General features: G+C 40.4%; 1 protein-coding gene across 8 annotated transcripts in view; it reads left to right on the top strand.

The window, feature by feature from the left end:
- The first annotated feature begins 638 nt into the window (after nucleotides 1-638).
- CUNH2orf76 (chromosome unknown C2orf76 homolog) overlaps nucleotides 639-20,644 on the top strand; it is a 47,795-nt gene continuing 27,789 nt past the window's right edge. For 3 of the 8 annotated variants that reach the window (XM_089520178.1, XM_089520179.1, XM_089520175.1), the window contains exons 1-9: nucleotides 726-811; nucleotides 2,931-2,947; nucleotides 6,704-6,846; nucleotides 7,822-7,972; nucleotides 8,690-8,740; nucleotides 9,050-9,154; nucleotides 14,125-14,162; nucleotides 14,318-14,399; nucleotides 17,422-17,570. In XM_089520178.1, the coding sequence (XP_089376304.1) occupies nucleotides 7,840-7,972; nucleotides 8,690-8,740; nucleotides 9,050-9,154; nucleotides 14,125-14,162; nucleotides 14,318-14,399; nucleotides 17,422-17,498 (486 nt within the window). In that variant the 5' untranslated portion in view covers nucleotides 726-811; nucleotides 2,931-2,947; nucleotides 6,704-6,846; nucleotides 7,822-7,839 and the 3' untranslated portion in view covers nucleotides 17,499-17,570. Of the gene's footprint in view, nucleotides 684-725; nucleotides 849-2,930; nucleotides 2,948-6,703; nucleotides 6,847-7,821; nucleotides 7,973-8,184; nucleotides 8,393-8,689; nucleotides 8,741-9,049; nucleotides 9,155-14,124; nucleotides 14,163-14,317; nucleotides 14,400-17,421; nucleotides 17,571-20,644 lie in introns of those variants that run through there. The other 5 variants (XM_089520177.1, XM_089520176.1, XM_089520180.1 and 2 more) reach the window with 5 other exon arrangements.

The raw sequence follows: 20,644 nt of genomic DNA, 5'->3' as shown, positions 1-20,644 counted from the left end.
TGGATTATTTCTGCAATGTACGTCCAAAACACACTGCAGAAATAATGCAGTTTGAGAATGCTTTAACTGCCCTGGTTCAATGCTAAGGAATCCTGGGAGTTGTAGTTTATTGTTGCACCAGAGCTTTCTGACAGAGAAAGCTAAATGTCTCACAAACACTGCCGTTCCCAGAATTCCATAGCAGTGAGCCCGAGCAGTTAAAGCGGCCTCAAAGTGGATCATTTCTGCAATGCAGATACAGCCTTAGAGATGCTGCAAGACTCCTTTTCCCTGTAAAAGATTACAGTATTCCTCTCTTCCAGGGTGGAAAAACATTAAGGTCGGTTTTTAACCGGTAGTCCAGGCTGCACTACGAACCATTTTCCCCTACCTCTATGGCTGAAGGCAGGCAAGCAGGGCGGGAAAAGGAGATAGTGATTCCCAAACTGTGGCCCTCTAATTGTTTTTGGACTTCAGCTCCCAGAATCCTTCATCATTGACCAGGCTTGCTGGGGTTTCTGGGAACTGAAGTCCAAAGACCACCTGGAGGCCCACAGAATGGGCGGGCCTCAGCCTATCTGGGACCAATGAAACGTGTACGGCGAGGAGCATTACGGGCTTTATTATTGGGTGATTTCAACGTCAATATTCTTGATTCAGCCAATCAATGACGAGGGGCGGGACAACGTATTAAAAGACGAGAGGTAAGCGAGGGCGGATCTTTTTCTGTATCTGGAAGTGGGAGAGGAGAGGAACCGAGGCGCATGCGCAGGAGAGGGAAAGCCAGGCACCGGAGCGCATGCGCAGGAGAGGGGATGCATGTTTTCTCTGGGTGAGAATGGCAGCTTGGCTGAGCAGAGAGGGAAAAGGTCTGGGAAGGGGAACAAGGGAGGTCAAAGGGGGCTCCAGGGAATGTGACTTGGGCTGTTATATTGCTAACAATCCCTTTTCTGCCCTGGACTCTGGGTTTGGATTGGAGGCTGAGCCTCCCTCATCTGGAATTATGAAATATACTCCAATAACCAACACTTGTTTCCCCACCAAAAGGGTGGCTGAGAGAGTGTCACCTTTTTGCTCTCTGATGGTTCAGTCTACACAAACTTTGTGTCATGCACAGAAATGATAGAAATATTGTATAACATTACCATTCAAGCTGTGTGTGTGTGTATATAAGGTGTATAGGAAACATCAATGAATTTTGGGTTTAGAGTTGGGTCCCAAGATAATCTCTTTATTAAGCTTATATATGTAAATACAGGCATTTTTTAAAAAGCTATACAAGAATGGATGTGGGGGTTTTTGGGGTTAAATGTTGGGTATGTATGTATAAGTGTGCAGCTTAATAGATTTTTGTTGCTTTGTCAGATTATGTGTTATTATTCCAACATGTCTCTTTTTATGTTGAGATATTATTGTGTTTGAGTACATAAAACTCACGTTTTATTACGTGTGAGTATATAATATGTGAATTTAAAAAAAATGTTGGCAAGTACAGGAATTCCAAAGCAACACAAAAATCCAATAATAATATCAGGAACACAAAATATAATAATAATAATAATAATAATAGAAATACAGAGTCATAGGGCCCAAACAGACAGGCCAAAATAAAGCTGCTTCAGGTCACTTTGGAGGTATGCTGTTTAAATGACACACACATCTTAAGAGGCCAGAAGCTGCGCCAAAAATGTGCTCCAGTCTTTAGGGACTGGACTGTGGCTTTGGCGTGGCTTCCAGGCTTTTAGGATGCATGTGTCATTTATACAGCATACTTCCAAAATGGCCCAAAGCAGCTTTATTTTGGGCTGTCTGTTTGGGCCCTTAGTCCCAAAACTCAAATCACTACCCCAAATAATAATGATGATAATAATAATTATTATTTATATTCTGCTTAATCTCAGGGAATCCAAGCGGATTACAACAGTAAGAAACAGATAGTTAAAAAGAGATGCATTAAAATTCTAAGATCCCCAATCCTCCCCGCAAGCATAAAAACTCTGAAAAAAGGATTAAACCAAAGAAAGTTAAAAGCATTAATATACGTACACTAAAATGAGATCAACAATTCCAAGCGGAGTCCAGGGAAGGGTAAAAATAAGGATGGAGGATAAGGGAGAGAAGGGGAGGCAGGTCAGCGGGGATGTTCCAGTCTGGAAATCGCTGTGGAGCCCTGGTGGCGCAAGGGTGAAATGCCTGTACTGCAGCCACTCACAAACCACAAAGTCGTGAGTTTAATAGCAGCCAGGGGCTCAGGGTCAACTCAGCCTTTCATAGGTCACTAAAATGAGTACCCAGCTTGTTGGGGGCAATTGGCTTACACTTTGTAAACCGCTTAGCACATCAGTAAGTGGTATGGAAATGTACTTGCTATTGTTACCCCACACTGGCTCAAAACACCCCTGGTCTTAAGCATTTCAGTTAAGGAAGACTCTGTACTATATTATATGGTGGACCAAGGCAGGGTGGTGTAGTGGTTTGAGCGTTGGCCTAGCGATGCATCTATACTGTAGAAATAATGCAGTTTGACACCACTTTAGCTCCCACAGCTGCAGGGAAGGCTAGAGTCTTTGTGGAACTACAAATCCCAGGAGTGTATAGGATTGAGCTGCAGCACTTAAAGTAGGGGTCAAAACTGGTTTCGTTTACCAAAAATATTTAAACATCACATGTTTGAATAGTGTTGATTTCTTTTATAATTTAATTGTTTGAAAAAATTAAAAACATTGCCTGAATATACATTCTCATGCTACTTAATTAAAAATGAATCCCAATTTCATGATGGAATAACCTTTGAACCATAATGTATCTTAAAACAGAAAACTTTCATTAGATAGATTTTTCCCTAAAAAGCATTTAATTGGGGGAAAGATCTGATTTAAATTTTTTAAAATCCTGATTTTTATCCACCCTTCTTGCACAATTTATAATTTTTATTTCATTTTATCTTGTAGTTGGCTCACTCAATAAGGTAAGAAATGTATCAACAAAATTGTAAAAGTGAATATTTTATTACTATGTGTCACTTTGTAATTTACCTTTGTATCTTTTAACTATACTTTGTAACCCTTTAAAAAATCTTGCTGGTCATTGACTGAATAAAATTTAGGATTTGCAGAAGCACAACAATTTTTTTTATCCCTGCCCCCTATGCTAAGGAGGTGAGCCCCCCAAAACCATGTAATGACTATCAGTCAGGAGAATTTGGTGTGGGCAGAAGCAGGAGAGGGCCTTCTCTGCTGTGGCACCTCAGTTATGGAATATCCTTCCCATGGAGGCCTGATTGGTGCCAACGTTGCTGTCATTCTGGGGCCAAGTAAAAAACACTGCTGTGCATTAAAGCTTTTGGGGCCCAGTTGTCTTTACACAAGTTTTCACAAGTACATGGTTGTTTTTAATTAAATCTACCTTTTATAATTTGTTATATTTCATATTTTGTTTCTAGCTTTTTAAAATAACTTTTTATTGTTTGTTGTGTACTAAACTAGCCAGGTTGGTTAGATTGTATGCTGCTCTGTGGCCTTTAGATAGCAAATTCAATAACATCCAAAATCCACAAGACAGTGGTACCTTTATTGGGTAGCCGTGTTAGCCATATAGCAAAGTCCAATAAGATCCAAGATCCACAAGGCAGTGGTACCTTTATTGGGTAGCCGTGTTAGCCATATAGCAAAGTCCAATAAGATCCAAGATCCACAAGGCAGTGGTACCTTTATTGGGTAGCCGTGTTAGCCATATAGCAAAGTCCAATAAGATCCAAGATCCACAAGGCAGTGGTACCTTTATTGGGTAGCCGTGTTAGCCATATAGCAAAGTCCGACAACATCCAAGATCCACAAGGCAGTGGTACCTTTATTGGGTAGCCGTGTTAGCCATATAGCAAAGTCCGACAACATCCAAGATCCACAAGGCAGTGGTACCTTTATTGGGTAGCCGTGTTAGCCATATAGCAAAGTCCGACAACATCCAAGATCCACAAGGCAGTGGTACCTTTATTGGGTAGCCGTGTTAGTCATATAGCAAAGTCCGACAAGATCCAAGATCCACAAGGCAGTGGTACCTTTATTGGGTAGCCGTGTTAGCCATATAGCAAAGTCCGACAAGATCCAAGATCCACAAGGCAGTGGTACCTTTATTGGGTAGCCGTGTTAGCCATATAGCAAAGTCCAATAAGATCCAAGATCCACAAGGCAGTGGTACCTTTATTGGGTAGCCGTGTTAGCCATATAGCAAAGTCCAACAAGATCCAAGATCCACAAGGCAGTGGTACCTTTATTGGGTAGCCGTGTTAGCCATATAGCAAAGTCCAACAAGATCCAAGATCCACAAGGCAGTGGTACCTTTATTGGGTAGCCGTGTCAGCCATATAGCAAAGTCCGACAAGATCCAAGATCCACAAGGCAGTGGTACCTTTATTGGGTAGCCGTGTTAGCCATATAGCAAAGTCCGACAACATCCAAGATCCACAAGGCAGTGGTACCTTTATTGGGTAGCTGTGTTAGCCATATAGCAAAGTCCGACAAGATCCAAGATCCACAAGGCAGTGGTACCTTTATTGGGTAGCCGTGTTAGCCATATAGCAAAGTCCGACAACATCCAAGATCCACAAGGCAGTGGTACCTTTATTGGGTAGCCGTGTTAGCCATATAGCAAAGTCCAACAACATCCAAGATCCACAAGGCAGTGGTACCTTTATTGGGTAGCCGTGTTAGCCATATAGCAAAGTCCGACAAGATCCAAGATCCACAAGGCAGTGGTACCTTTATTGGGTAGCCGTGTTAGCCATATAGCAAAGTCCAATAAGATCCAAGATCCACAAGGCAGTGGTACCTTTATTGGGTAGCCGTGTTAGCCATATAGCAAAGTCCAACAAGATCCAAGATCCACAAGGCAGTGGTACCTTTATTGGGTAGCCGTGTTAGCCATATAGCAAAGTCCAACAACATCCAAGATCCACAAGGCAGTGGTACCTTTATTGGGTAGCCGTGTTAGCCATATAGCAAAGTCCAACAACATCCAAGATCCACAAGGCAGTGGTACCTTTATTGGGTAGCCGTGTTAGCCATATAGCAAAGTCCAACAACATCCAAGATCCACAAGGCAGTGGTACCTTTATTGGGTAGCCGTGTTAGCCATATAGCAAAGTCCAACAACATCCAAGATCCACAAGGCAGTGGTACCTTTATTGGGTAGCCGTGTTAGCCATATAGCAAAGTCCAACAACATCCAAGATCCACAAGGCAGTGGTACCTTTATTGGGTAGCCGTGTTAGCCATATAGCAAAGTCCAACAACATCCAAGATCCACAAGGCAGTGGTACCTTTATTGGGTAGCCGTGTTAGCCATATAGCAAAGTCCAACAAGATCCAAGATCCACAAGGCAGTGGTACCTTTATTGGGTAGCCGTGTTAGCCATATAGCAAAGTCCAACAAGATAGAAGATCCACAAGGCAGTGGTACCTTTATTGGGTAGCCGTGTTAGCCATATAGCTAAGTCCAATAAGATCCAAGATCCACAAGGCAGTGGTACCTTTATTGGGTAGCCGTGTTAGCCATATAGCAAAGTCCAATAAGATCCAAGATCCACAAGGCAGTGGTACCTTTATTGGGTAGCCGTGTTAGCCATATAGCAAAGTCCAATAAGATCCAAGATCCACAAGGCAGTGGTACCTTTATTGGGTAGCCGTGTTAGCCATATAGCAAAGTCCAATAAGATCCAAAATCCACAAGACAGTGGTACCTTTATTGGGTAGCCATGTTAGCCATATAGCAAAGTCCAATAAGATCCAAAATCCACAAGACAGTGGTACCTTTATTGGGTAGCCATGTTAGCCATATAGCAAAGTCCAATAACATCCAAAATCCACAAGACAGTGGTACCTTTATTGGGTAGCCATGTTAGCCATATAGCAAAGTCCAATAACATCCAAAATCCACAAGACAGTGGTACCTTTATTGGGCCAACCAAAATGGACAATATACATGCTGCAAGCTTTTGAAACTCCACTGGCTTCTTCATCAGGCAAAGTTGTTAAAAATCATACAGGAGGAAAAAAATTGAAGATGTTAGACATAGGCTTGTATTTTGGTGTTTCTGCTCCCAGTTCAGATGGTATGGAGGGATCTATCTTGCAGGCTGGCACCTCTATGCAAATGGATGTTAAATTTCTTGGACGTCTCCCAGTAACTACATGGCCAGAAGGAGGAGGTGCCAGCCTGCAAGAGATACACCTCCATACCATTTGAACTGAAAACAAAAACAGCAAAATTCAGGCCTATGACTTACATCTTCAATTTTTCCCCCTCCTGTATGGTTTTTAACACCTTGCCTGCTGAAGAAGCCACTGGAGCTTTGAAACATGTATATTGTGCATTTTGGTTGGCCCAATAAAGGTTCCACTGTCTTGTGGATTTTGGATGTCATTGGACTTTGCTATATGGGCAGCACAGCTACCCCTGGATGTTTTCTGGGTCTTTGGATAGAAGAATCTTCATTCGCAAAGCAAAGCCAGAGGGGGATAGAAGACAAGGATATAAATATTTTAATAAATGTGGTGGTTGAAATCACCTGGAAAAGAAAACACCCAGAAAGACCACCCAAACAGGAGCATTTCTGCTAATAAGAAGGGTATCCCAGTAATTAGATATGCAATTCCAGTGGCTGATCACTATCAGAAGGTGGAAAAAGTAGCAATTTAACCCTTTCTTCTCTTATTTGAATCCACAGTGGGAGAGGAAGAGTAAATTTCCAGTCTCCAACCTACGTTTCTGACGTTTGTCAGCCTTCATTCACCCATATGAGCCATTTTGAATGGTAAAACTCACAAGGATACATTACGTTGGGAGCACTCCTGTATAGGCTTGCTTGGAGTAAGTGGGATTAAACTCTATAGGATTGACTTCTGATCAGATCTTAATAGGATTGTGCTGCTGATGTGAAGTGTACTTTGGCTGGTCTGTTGCAAATTGTGCTTGGCCTTTGTCTACTTCCAAAATGTTTACCAGTAGTCACAATGTTTTTCCCCTTTTTGTTTATCTTAAATATTCTTTCTCTAGCCTTCTTCAAAAAGCCATTTAGTATGAGCTAACTAATTGATTTATTAAATTGTTTCCCACTCCATTGGAATTTTAAACTTGTGTCCTTGGACTGTGTGTCCCTCATGTCTCTGCATCCACTACATTGTATGAAATCTTGTATCAAATACAGTAAAGGTTTTTCTGGCTCTATGGTGATTTGAGCTGAGAAGGCCATAAATTCACATTTGCCAAAAAACAATGACAAGATCCCAGGCAGCTACTAGTAGGGAGAAAGGGTCAAAGTTATGATCCTCAGAAGAACCTGGATTAGTTTTTTAAAAAAGAAAAAAAAAGGAGGGGGTATTCTCTGAATTCATTGAACACATCACAGTCCTCTGCTTTATCATCTGATTTCAATATAATCTGTACTGCACCTCCTGCTCTTTGTTCTTCTTTTATATGTGATTTCTATTTCCTTCCCAAATAGTCACATTTTCCAGTGCTGGAATATATATACATATATATCTGTGTTCAAGTCACTTGTTGATATATGTTGCCACCATAAATTTTATAGGATTTTTTTGGGCAAGGAATACTCAGAAGTGTTTTGTCAGTTCCTTCCTCTGAAATATAGCATACAGTACTATAGTACTGTTGGCAGTCTCCCATCCAAGTACTAGCCAGGGCTGACCCTGCTTTGCTTCTAAGATCAGATGGGATCTGGTGCCTTTAGGATATTACATGTGTTTTACACATGTACATACATGTGTGCACATATAACATAGATTGGTGTGTTTGTATGTCTCATAAGAAATATTTGCTTTCCAGGTAGTTTGTGGCTAACTCATGTCATCAGGAGATGTGACTTTGACTGTTCGGCTAGTCCGTTCATTTGAGCACCGCAATTTCAGGCCAGTTGTGTACCATGGTGTTAGTCTGCATCAGACTGTAAAAGAGCTTATTCAGTTTGTGAAGAATGGTAAGAAGATTTGTATAAGTAAAATTCCAACAATCCTAAAGCTTCTAGGAGTTCTCAAGCCAGCGTGTCTGTGTTGACTGGCTATAGGTTCTTGGAGTTAAATTAAAAAAACAAACTACATAAAACTTTTCCTAGCTTTGTTCATTCTTCAGAGGGCATGCTTTTTCTCAGGTATGCTATCTGCAGTTAGAGATTTAATAATATCGATGGAATTGGGTTGTGTTTAGATGCTAATGCATCAGGCCATGTTACATGTCATTTAACCTTAAATCTAACCTTCTCTCATCTGGTACCCTCAAGATATTTTGGACTTTCATTAGCCTCAGCCAAAGTGGCTTCTGTGGTGGGATTGTGAGAGTTGGAGTTTCATGCGTCTGGAGGACACTAGACTAGGGGAAATTGCTATAATTTCTGATACAGGTAGGAATTGTGCAGTCCTTCATGTCGAACTACATGCCCTGCATTCCTGTGACTATGCTGGCTAGAATTGCTGGGAGTTTAAGTCCAACGTTTAGAATGGTTCACAATTCCCACTCCTGCCTTAACATCAGGGCCTGTACATGTTACAGTCATCCATGTACACTTGAGAGCATGCTATTGTAGAAACATTGCATAGCATTGTACTGTTGATTCTAAGAAATGGTCAGTTTGTGTATCTCTCTTATTTTTTTTTAAAAGCAAGAACTATTCATGTTCTTTCAACTTTCCTCCCTCTAGATGTGGCATTAAGGACAGGACTTCCACCTCCTTTTAAAAAGTACAAATATGGTATGTATATGTCTTAACTTTGCTATTAAATCAGATCATCTTGTGTTTTTGTTATATTTATTTATATCCTATCTTTCCCCCAATTGGAGACTTAAGGTGGCTTACAACATTATAATAGCCATATTAAAAACTCACAGTATATAAATGTTAGAAAGTAATTCAACTAACTGAAAATTAAAACCAGTTGAAAATATAAACCATTCAAAAAACAATAAATAAAGGTCCTGCACATTGTACAAGGCCTATTTCCCCTAAAAAAATTAATTTTCAAAGGCCTGTTGGAATAAAAACATGTTTACCTGTCTGCAGAAAGGCAGCAAGGAGGGTGCCAGCTAATTTATTTCGGAAGGCAATTCCAGAGTCTGGAAGCAGCCATGGAAAAGGTCTGCTCCTGTGTTTGCACCAGATACACCTGTGAGTATGGAGGGACAGAAAGAACAACCTCCCCAGAAGATCTCAAAACATAGACAGATTCATATGGGAGTGTGTTCACATAACCTGGTCTGGACCTGAGCTATACAGGGCTTTATCGGTAAGGACCAGCACTTTGAATTGTGCCTGGGAAGGGGCTGGTATCCAGTGGAGCTGTTTCATCAGGAGAGCTGTGTGATCCCTGTAGTCAGCTCCAGTTACCAATCTGGCTGCAGCTCTTTGAACTAGCTGAAGTTTCCAAACACTCTTCAAATGAAGCCTCATGTAGGGCACATTACAGTAATGCAGATGGGATGTAATCAGGTCATATATCACTGTTGCCAGGTCTAATGTCTCCAAGAATGGGTACAGCTGGCATGTAAGCCTTAATAGTGCAAATGCACTCATGTCCACCACCGAAATCTGGACTTCGAGGCTCAGCAGTGAATCCAGGAGCACATCTAAGGTGCAGACCTGTATTTTTTAACCATCCAGCACAGACTGAATCCCCATTTCCTGATTTGTCTTTCGACTGACATGGAACACCTCTGTCTTTTCTGGATTACCTTGATCAAGTCTCTTACTGATAACAAGCACTCATTTAGAACCAAGACATCCTCCTTGGATTGTGGTGAGAAGGAGCAGTGTAGCTGGGTGTCATTCACATACTGATGGCATCTTACCACAAAACTCTGGACAAAACTCCCAACAATTATATGTATATGTTAAATAGTATGAGGAACAGAGCCCTGGGGGGCTGCACAGTTCAATGGCCAAGGGGTTGAACAGGAGTTCCTCAATACCACCTTCTGGATATGCAGCTCCAGGAAGGAGTAAAGCCCCTGGGAAACAGTGCCTCCAAGTTCCATCCCAGAAGGTTACCATGGTCAATGGTATCGAAAGGCTATAAGAGGTTCAGCATAACCTACAGGAACACACTACCCTTGTCTGGTTCCTAATGTAGATCATCTGCCAAGGCGACCAAAGCTGTATCTATTTGATAACCAGACACATACAGATTGAAATGGATCTAGATAATCTGTCTCATCAAGAAATCCCTGTAGCTAGCAAGCCACCACATGCTTCAGTACCTTACACAAATATTGAATGTTTGAAGATTTCAGATTTTGGAAGCTTTGTTGAGGTACAGTTTTCTTTAAGTGTAAGACAAGGCACTAAAATTGTTGCCAGAAATAGAGAAATTATCTTGTGAGTGGATGTTAAATGAGTTTGATCTTTTAGCTGTAGTGTGAATAAGGGGGAAAAGTGAGAAAGAGTTATAGTTGTGTTGCAAATATATTGTGAGGTCATACAGTGTTAGACGAGACTCATTAGGTTTGTGTCATTACAAAGTAGTCATTAATAGAAATACAGCAAAGTTATTTATTATTCATATTAATCAAAAGTTGTCAGTGTATATAATGCATTACACAGTAGGAAGGATGTGGCAGAAGTTCTTACCTCAGGAGCTGTGTCAATCTGAGGAAGATTTCTGACTAGTAAAGGTTTCAAGTTGCATTTATTTATTAGTTAAATTTATATCCTATCTTTCCTCCAGTGAGTTTAAGGGGATGTACATGACTGTCATCTGACTTTCTCCTTACATCACGCCTGTGAAGTAGGCCAGGTTGAGTTTTGTACTCAGTGCTCTCTTGAACCTGCATCTCACAAGTCTTAGTTCAATACGGTAACCTAAGTGCACTCTCAAACCTATTTTTGTGGTCTCTCAATTGCTCCCCAGGATTTTTATTGACACTGTGGTTTGCCACCAACATTCAGACTGCAGGTGATCCATAATCATAATAATTCTGGCAGATGGCCCTAGACATGTCATTCTGTGACTATCTGTAAAGAGGCCAGTTCATGTATTAAAATACATAGATGTAAAAAAAGCATGATTTTAAGTCATGCTTAGCCTGGCATATAAAAGCTGTACTGGCAGACCAGAGGCTTGGCTAGTCCAGGATTTGCTTTCTTCAGGTCTCTAAAAGAGAGCACACAAGGAGGAAATGGGGCTTCCCACTTCTGTATCCCAGCAGCCTGTATAACAAAAACATATAATGATGATTAGCCATTGGTGGCCTTATCCTCTCTGGTTTTGACTTACAAATATAACCTGTTTTTCCATTTTCAGTATTGGCAGTGATCATTCCATTGAGTGATAGCAAGTTTGTTATTTCTTGTATGAAGACGTACATCATTTGAGTTGAAGGATAGTTATATTTGGCCCAGAACAGACGGGCCTTTGCGGTGCCCTCTTCATGTGCGAGGGTTGCCAGTTGGGCGGAGTGCCCACATGCCCGGCAACCCTCGCACATGACAAAGGTGCTGCAGCTGTGGCGCGCCCACCAGACGAGGCACGTAATGGTGACATCACAGCTGTGCCACTTCCAGATGGGGCGGCATGGCTGCGACATCAGTGCGCCAGCCCTGGCGCTTTATGGCGTCACAGTGATGCCGCAAAAAGGAGCCGCTTCTAGGTGCTCCTTTTTTGCTCCGCAGCAGCGCCGCACAATTTGGTTGCTGCGGCACTCCTGTGGAGCAAAGAGAGGCTCCTCTTTCTGGCGGTATGTACCCCACCTTAGTTTATTAAAGCAAAACCCACCAGGAGTCTTCTAATGCCTTCAAAGTTTAAGGATATTGTTATGGCATAAGCATTTGTGGACTAGGGACTGTCATTTGATGCACCTCTGTTTTAGTATAATGAGAAATGGAGTTTCTGTAGCCGTTTTTTCTACTCAGTGTGTAATTTTACATCATTTTTCCCTAAGCTATAAAGCTGTAAGCTGTAAAGCTCCATGTTTTATGTAACCTTTTCTGATGGCAGAACTCTTTCAGCTCCTTCATCATTTTGGTTGGTCTTTGCTCTGATTGATCAGGATAGCATGAAACATTGCTACTTTTGAAAATGCAAATGAACCTCCTTTGGATTTTAATGTGGCTACCTGTGTTATGGTACAGTGAAAGCTTTCATTAGGAAGCTCCAGCAACTCTAGGAGTTAGAACTATTCCTATTATAAGATAGAATCTGGCCTAGATTTTAAAATAGTCTTAAGGGGACTGAGTCTCTCTCATTTGAATAACAGTAGAATTTGGCTTTCTATTTTCTTCAAGCTTTCTTTGAAATGCTTTCTGTTTTCACCCCTGTTACTTTGCCCATTTCTCCTTTTGATTTAAAGAATAGTTTTCTCATAATTTAATGGAAATGTTTTGGACTGATTCTTGCTGGTTCTTAAAAAGAGGCCTTCTCTGCCTTAGGTCCAATCCAAACTGCAGAAATAATCCGGTTTTAATTGCCATGGCTGAATGCTAGAGAATCATGGGAACTATAGTTTTGTGAGACATCTAGTCTTCTCTGTCAGAGTGCTCTGGTGCCACAATAAACTACAGTTTCCAAAATTTCATAGCACTGAATCAGGGCAGTTAAAGCAGTCTCAAACTGAATTATTTCTGCAGCGTGGATTGGACTTTAGTCAAGGGGCTTCTGTTTCTCTACATTGACAACTGGGAGCCATTTAATCTGAGCAAATGCTATGGTATTTGTTTGATGACTTTAGCCTAGCTTAAAAAGGGAGAACATGTTATGAACTAGAAATATATTGAAGGGCTGTAGAGGAATCAAATATGTTTGAGTTTGGGGAGGGTGTTTGAGTTTGGGAGGGGAAGGGATCAGGCATTTCCACTGCAGAAAGAACTTTATCTCATGGAGTTATTAAAGAGTTGTACGTCTTGGAATTTGCTTCAGTATTATCATGCACAATATTCATTCTGGTGTTAATTGGCAGAGTTGTCTTTTGGGTATTAATTTTTTATCATCTTCCTAAAGTGCCTTTTAAACTTACCTTGCATGTTGAAGTGCTGCTCGTGACCCACAGTCCTTTGAAATCACAATTTCCTTCGTGCGGCTGCATTTCAATATCTAGCAACTAATTGTGAGGTCAGATGGGGTTGCCAAGTAGGAGCTAGAAGCATGGAATGAGAGGCTTATGTATTGAAAGAATTTACATAGTAAATAAGAAGTGGGTGAAAATGAGGCTGGAGGTAAACAGGAAAGATCTTGGGTATGAATTCAATAAATAATATAAGACTTAAATCAAAGAGGAAGATTTAGTAAAATAAAAGGCAAATTAATGAATTATGATAGCCCAGTTTTTACGGCAATGGGCAGATGGGATAGTTTGAAGAGAAGAAAACTTATGTCATTGTACAACTTTGCTAATAATCTAGGATAGGATCTCTGGGCAAGATCCAACAGTGGGTGTCTACTAGTAGAATGAAAGGGAATGACATCAATCTTCAATGTAGCCCCTTGTTTGCCCACCCAAACTGGTTCTGGGTGAGAAGAGAATCCTCCAGAGCTCATTTTAACTTTGAGATGTTTTAACTTTTATTAACTTTGAAAACATGTAGCGCTATATTTGTGGAGAAGATAGGGAGGTAAAAGGAAAGCTGCTGATGAACCCAGAACACACAATTGTTTCTTTGGCCAATATATATTTCTCCCTTCCAACCCCTTTCCACATTTCCTAAGCTCTGTATACATTTTTCTCTTGCATTTTTGGGACAGTTTCTTAGAAATACTTGTACGTGAAGTCTCCTTAGTATGAACTTGTCCTGAGGTTCTTTAAAGTAGCATTAAGGTGAATCTTTGGACTCCCTTTAAGCATAATTAAGGATGCACTTCTGTGCACACTTATTTGAGATCCATCGAATTCAGTGGCACTTCCCTTTAAATAGTAAGAGATAAGTAAGATTATCCTGTTAATCCTGATTTCAATGATGTTAGTTGGGGGGAGTGGGACTCCCCAGATCAGTTCAAAACTGTGGTGACTGCTTACTTCTGGCTGTGTGAAGAAAGTAGTGCAGAGAGAAACTACAGGGTACTGTATGTACAAGAAGAACTAAATATACAATAGAGATCAGGTATAACATATCCAGTATTGAATTTATCAAAGTAATTTATCTCTTTTCAGACACAATGAAGATTATACACCAGGCACATGGTTCTAAGGTACATTGTATGATTGCTTACTAACCCTTCACTTTGAATAAATTTAATGGAATGATGTTAGAGGATGCTGGCCTTCCTCTGGGCCATAATAGCAGTCCTTAACTGATGATCCTGTATTCATCTTTATTTTCTTCTCCCAACCCCTGAATTTCTAGACCAATGAACTTGTTGTGAGCTTAGAAGATGATGACAAACTCATTTTGGCAGAAGACAGCACCCTGAAAGCAGCTGGAGTAGGTGGGTAGTGTACTGGGATTGACTGAAGTTTCAGTTCATTTTGCCTGTCATTATCTGGAGAACAGTTGATTGTGTTTGGATAGCCTGCTGAAAAGCAGATGCTGTTCCTCAAAGTCTGAATGCAACCTGGTAATTATTCAGCAGGGCATGCGGCTTAATGTACATTCAAATCATGGGGCTTGAGGGCACTGTGCACTCTCTTCAGAATGCTAATAGAGGATTTTTTAAAAAAAAATAAAGAAAAGGTATGCTTAGAATTCTGCTGAGGATAATTTTAAATGATTGACAGCTTGGTTATTAGTACTGTGTCTGCTTAATCTTTTCAGTAACATTTAAACTGATGTTTTGGTTGGACATTTAAATACTGGAACTAGTGAGGAGTAATGAGATGGGTGTCTGATTAATAATATGCAGTGCAGGGTTGGAGAGTTGCCTAGATCACTTTGGGGAAGGCATGAGTGAGAGCACGTGGTTCATATCCAAGTGACTTGCTCACACTCTGAATGAGAGGCATGACAGGGTGTGCCATGTAGTAACAGAGGTAAGAATTGTGTGGCTAAACAGGTGCCTGATGGGTGTCACTTTGGGTTCAGTGAAAGGAGCTGAATACTTATCTATGTAGCAGACAGTGGGACGCTGGAAGCTTTGATTTGGAATTGTTCTTGGAACTTTACCATCCTACTTAAAATGTAACACATTTGAGTCAGACAGTGTCTTCAAGGCATCCTGGAGGTGGAGACTTAAATTGGGAGAAGTCAGTCAAATTGAGGTCTTCCAGATCTATAAAGTATAAATCTTCTCTGCTTTTAAAAAGGACCAAAAAACAAAACAAAACAACAACACCCCAACAACAACAACGACAACAACAAAAAAGACAACTGCACCTCATAAAAAATAACTAGAAAAAAATATTTAGCTGAGATCACTGATAATGTTGCAGAGGAAAGCAATGGCAAACCTCTTCTGAATTAAATCTTGCCAAGAAACCCCCAGGAGAGGGTCTCCATAACTTGGAGTTGACCTGAAGGCACATACAATTATATATTGTATAAGCTTTATATGTTTTGAGTGGCTTGGACATTTTGTTTTCACATAGGTAGAAACAGTCTATACCTTTCTCTTCCTTCCATATTAGTTGCTCTTATCTTGTCCGTTACACTGTAAATTCTATGACAGTGTTTTTGTAGAAATTTGTAGAAGCTAATTGCTGCATAGTACAAACACTTTGTAGGGTCATGCAAATAATTGCTTTTCACGTTAACCACTTGAATTAAGAGAGGATCATAGAGGAGGTCATCATCACCGCTTCTCTAATTGACCTCTTGTTACAGCAAATGAAAAGCAGCTTTTGAGAAAGGAGGACAAAAATATGGCCTTGAGTAAATGTTTTGGTGAAAGAATTATCTTTTTCATTTGAACATGTTACTTCCTGAAGTGGTAGATTGTGTTTCCTTGAACACTTTAAACTTCCAGATAAGGAGGTTTCCCATCGGTGCAACATTTATAAGTGGTACAAGTCTTCAAACAATTGACAATCTTAGAGAGATTTAATGTTTGGAAAGACATCTTTAAATGAACTGAGCCAGACAAGGATATCTTACTATCACTGTTTGGGCCACATCCTTTTAAACTACTTTAAAAAGCAGTTTTACTTAATTTGCGAGAAGCTGGGAAGGAGGGGCTTGGAAACTTTCTGAACCATCCAGTTTCTGTATTTGGTCAGTGTCTTTGCTCTTCCACACACACACACACACATACCCTATGCAAGCAATCCTTGTTCCATACATTCCTCTTATGCTCTCTTTATTGCAAGGAAAATCATACAAATAAATCAAGAAGATCTCACGTATAAATGCGGGAGAGACAGTGGGGTAAATGTGCAAACCTGAAGCGTACTCCACATTTCCCCTCAGGATTATAAAGCCAGGACTGATGTGTCATTTGAACAAGCCCTATGCTTGGAAATATTTGTGAGAAAAACTTAGTTTAGCAGTCATTATCTGATAAATGAGGCTTAAATGAGTGTCTCATTCCTTTTTGTTTCACAAGTAAGCTGCATGTTAAATATTGGTATTCACTTCTCATTGCCCTCAGTTTCTGCAGGTTTCTTACTCAATATTCAGAGTTGTCATCTCTCTGCTCCTTTTTGCATAAGGCAGGCAGACTTCATTAACTTCTGGTTTAATTTTGAAAAGCAAGTGTGGAACTTAGTGGCTCAACACTTCAAAAGAATTCCACGTCTCATAATTGTGATGGCTTCCGTTAGAGAGACGTTTCTGCTCTGAATTAGTAATGTTGCTGACTTATTGTTTTAGAAGAGGAAGTCCTTGACCTGCTGGGTGGAAAGAATTGTGATTGCTCTGAACCTTTGTGGGTCCTTTAGCTGTGCCATATCCCCTGTGAATAATTAGAGACATTTGAAGGTATTGCTGGAGAAGCCAATTTGTGTCTTTCACTTTGCATATTGTTGAAGCCTCATGAATTAATCATCGGCAGGGCAAAAAATTAGCTTCTTCAGATACACATTTTGATGGGTCATGAGGGAGAATGTAAAGTGATCTGTAAAATATTCTATTGATTCTCTCAGTATTAAATTATTATGGCTACAGGTTAATTTCAGGGGGAAATCCCCCTCCCTTGATTGAACTGAATAAGGAAATTAAAAATGCAGGCTTTGTTGTTCTCTTGTACTATGAAGAGAAGAGCTGGTTCTTTTAAGACTGAGGAAAGCCATCCACATGGTTTTGTAGCCCTTGGCTTAAAAATGTTCTTTTTAATAAGAAAGGTGGTGCTCGTGCCCACCACTGTAATAATGCAGCTGATTATGTGGTGCCAAATGCAGTTTTGCTATTTGGATGTGAGTTAAAAACAAACAAGCTGGCAACTAGCAATAGCTTTCAATGACAGAGCACTGGACATCCTCTTTGATCCTAATTAATGCTAATATAATGTTCTGTTATTTGGAAATTCATTCTCCCCCCCCCCCCCCCCCACTAAACATGTTAAATGCCTTTCCTTTCAGCAAATGAAACAGAGCTAGCATTTTTCTGCATGGATGATTATAGAAAATATAAAGCAAATCCTGTTGCAACCTGGTGAAGATTTTGAAACGTCAAAGAAATGCATTTTCTTTCTGTGCCTTTTTGAAATGTCATACTTAAAATCTTAAAGGTGCGTATTATAAGTATAATGAATTCATTTTACTCATAAGGTGTACATGGAATAAGGGCTAAAAGTCATTACATTGATTTTTCATACATTATTTTCTTCACTTCCTTTTAAACTTAAGATTCATGATGTGCCATTGCTTTGTCTCTGTAAAACGTAACTCCTTATGATAAGATATGAATAGAGATATTGTTATATTTTCTTGGCTACATTAGAATTCAAACATAACAACTGTACATTCATTATAAATAAAGACCTGTACAGTGGTACCCCGGGATACGAATGCGCCGCCTTACGAAATTTCCGGGTTACGAAAAAAATCCATTTAAAAACATTTTTCCGGGTTACGAAGGTTATTTCGGGTTACGAAGAAAAATTTGGTGCTTTTCGGCGCGATTTCACACGGAATCGCGGCTTTCGCTATTAGCGCCTATGGGCTTTTCGGCTAGCGAAAGTTTCCGGGTTACGAAAGCGGCGGCGGAACGAATTAATTTCGTAACCCGGGGTACCACTGTATTTATGAATCTAATTGCAAGAGCTGAGAGAGGACCTTCAATGACTGCTGCTCAGATCCTTCTGTCCTGCCACAGTCAGTTCTTTATAAAGCTCACTGTCCAGTAGCCTTTTCAGTGTGAAGGAGATGAATAAATCCACATAGAGAAAAAAGGTCGCAGACATGTCAGATATTCTAGATTCAAACTCACTTCTGCTGCATGCTGCATGCTAAATTCTGTTTTTGATTTTGATTTTTAGGGGCTTATCAGAATTATAAGAAAAACCTTGTTCCAACAAGTTACAGTGGTGGTATTGGCTGTGTGAATGAGTACAAAAGAAAAATATTGCATTGCAGATACAGTGAAATACAATCAATACATGTTCTCCATAGAAGAGTGACATGCCAGCCAGCCATTGTCTGTAACTTCCCATGTGCAGTTGCTTTATATTGTCATAATGAATTTCACATTCATGATTTTATATATCATGGTTTAGCTGCTACTAATAGTTTACATTAAATATATGATTATTTCAAATCCAAAATATTGTCACAGACAGGAGTGCAATTCTGAAATCCATGGTTGCATGATCTCTGCCTGGAGTCTGTAGAACTTGTTGCGATATCTGTGGTTTCACCCTTGGCCTGGCCCACTCCTTTTGTAGGATTTCCTCCATCTTGAGTGGAAGTGGAACCTCTGTAGCCCCTAATTGGGACCCTTAGACAAACTGTGAGAGCCTAGCTCAGTGTTTCCCTAACTGTGCCCTTTAAGAGATTTTGGACTGTGTACAGATCCTGGATGAAGGCCTTCTCAAACTAGCTGTATCCTGCCCATTTTGATCAGGGAAATTTGGGTGTTAAGAGTAGCAGCTGGAATGCAAGAATACATCTGCACCACTTAAGTGTTTGACACAGAGGAAATAGTATCTGTTCTCAGATTTAAGGCTAATAGTTTCTGTCTTGTTTTGTTTTTTAAAGCAGGAGGGAGGCACTGGTGTGGTTAAGATTATTTTCATGACCTGACAGCACTTTTTTCCTTTTTGACATATATTTTCCAATCTTGAATTGATTCTTTCTGAAGGTTACAACAGTTGTTTTCTGCTGTGTTTGTATTTCCACAGTGTCCAGCTACACATATTAATATTTTTTTAAAAATCAAAATCCAGTCTTTGATGGAATAATTAATGCTGCTATTGTTTGATTCTATAGTGCTGTGGCAGCCTGGCAGGACACTTCATAGGGGTGAAACAGATGGGCAGGAAAAAGTGGCTTGAAGCTGCCTTTTCAGAAGCCACATTGAAACCCCATCAACCACACTGCTGTCTCACAAGGCAGCTGGAGTGCTCATGTCATGGTCACGTGATATGGCTTCAAGCCAGGAAGAAGCGGGGAAAAGCTGCTTCTTTTTGAAACAGCTTTTCTCTGCATAAGGCACCTAAAGAGCACTTTCGTGCTGGCTTCAAGGCATGTGTCATCTAAATTCCACACATTCAAGTCAGCCTGAAAGCATCTCTTTTTGCCTGTCTGTTTAGCCCCATAGACAGACCCAAACAGTGCATCCTCTTTGATTACTAGAGATGATTCTTCTGTATTATTAGTTTCTTAAGTGTTGTTTTACTGTGTGTTTTCAGTTAGGCTGGCTAGGGTTGTTAGCTGTTGCCGTCCAACAAAACGTGGAGGGCTTTTTGCTCATGCTCACCTGCTATGTGGTGGGTTTAGGATACATATCTGACTAGGCTAGGGATGATTCAAGAGTTTTGGGAAATGTGCAGGTGACTTTTTTATCTGGAGTCTCCACTATCAAAAGAACATATGATTTGATATGGTTCTTGCACAATTATGTTAAAGTTTTCAGCCTTTAGATAGACAGCCATATAGAAAAGGGGTGACACTGTGGTCACAGGCAAGCTACTTTTCTTGTAGGTCAAGGTAACAAACAAACAAACAAGCTTCATTTATATACCGCTTCATACTGCCTAAGCAGTGTCTAAGCGGTTTACAACTGTAAGCTAATTTGCCCCCAACAATCTGGGTACTCATTTTAGCGACCTCGGAAGGATGCAAGCCTGAGTCGAGCTTGAGCCCTTTTGCTGGTCTTGAACTGGCAACCTTATGGTTTTGAGTGAGTAGCTGCAGTACAGGCATTTAACCACTGCACCATCAGTGGTAGGGATCATATGGCAGTTAGGTTCTCAGATGTAACTGCAGTTATCATAATTTTTCACTGTTGGTTACATAGGTTTAGGGCTGTTGTGACATATGATCCTCACTCCTGTTGTATCAAGATATGGTTGTTGAGTTGTTGTTGTTGCTCTTTGGCTTCAAGAGTAAATGCTGGTAGTATGAAAATTGACCAGAACACCTGGGAAAAGCATAGTAGTAGCAAGAATGATTTTGTAACTAGTGGGAATGTAGACCTATGGTGTGAGAACATTATCCTGTTGAATCTAAGGAAATTGCCTTTAATCTTCCCTATGCTGAATTTGTCCATGGGCATGGGAGTGTTTGGAATTTTTTAAAATTGAGTACAGAGAAAAAAGGAGGATCTGTCCCTATTTAAAAGATTTACTCTGTTTTTGTCTCC

The sequence above is a fragment of the Sceloporus occidentalis genome, unplaced genomic scaffold (assembly GCF_023333645.1).
Source record: "Sceloporus occidentalis isolate IW3139 unplaced genomic scaffold, rSceOcc1.0.p SCAF_4, whole genome shotgun sequence".
NCBI classification, from domain to species: Eukaryota; Metazoa; Chordata; class Lepidosauria; order Squamata; family Phrynosomatidae; genus Sceloporus; species Sceloporus occidentalis.
Note: the sequence above shows the minus strand (reverse complement) of the source record. Positions and strands in the feature narration are given on the sequence as shown.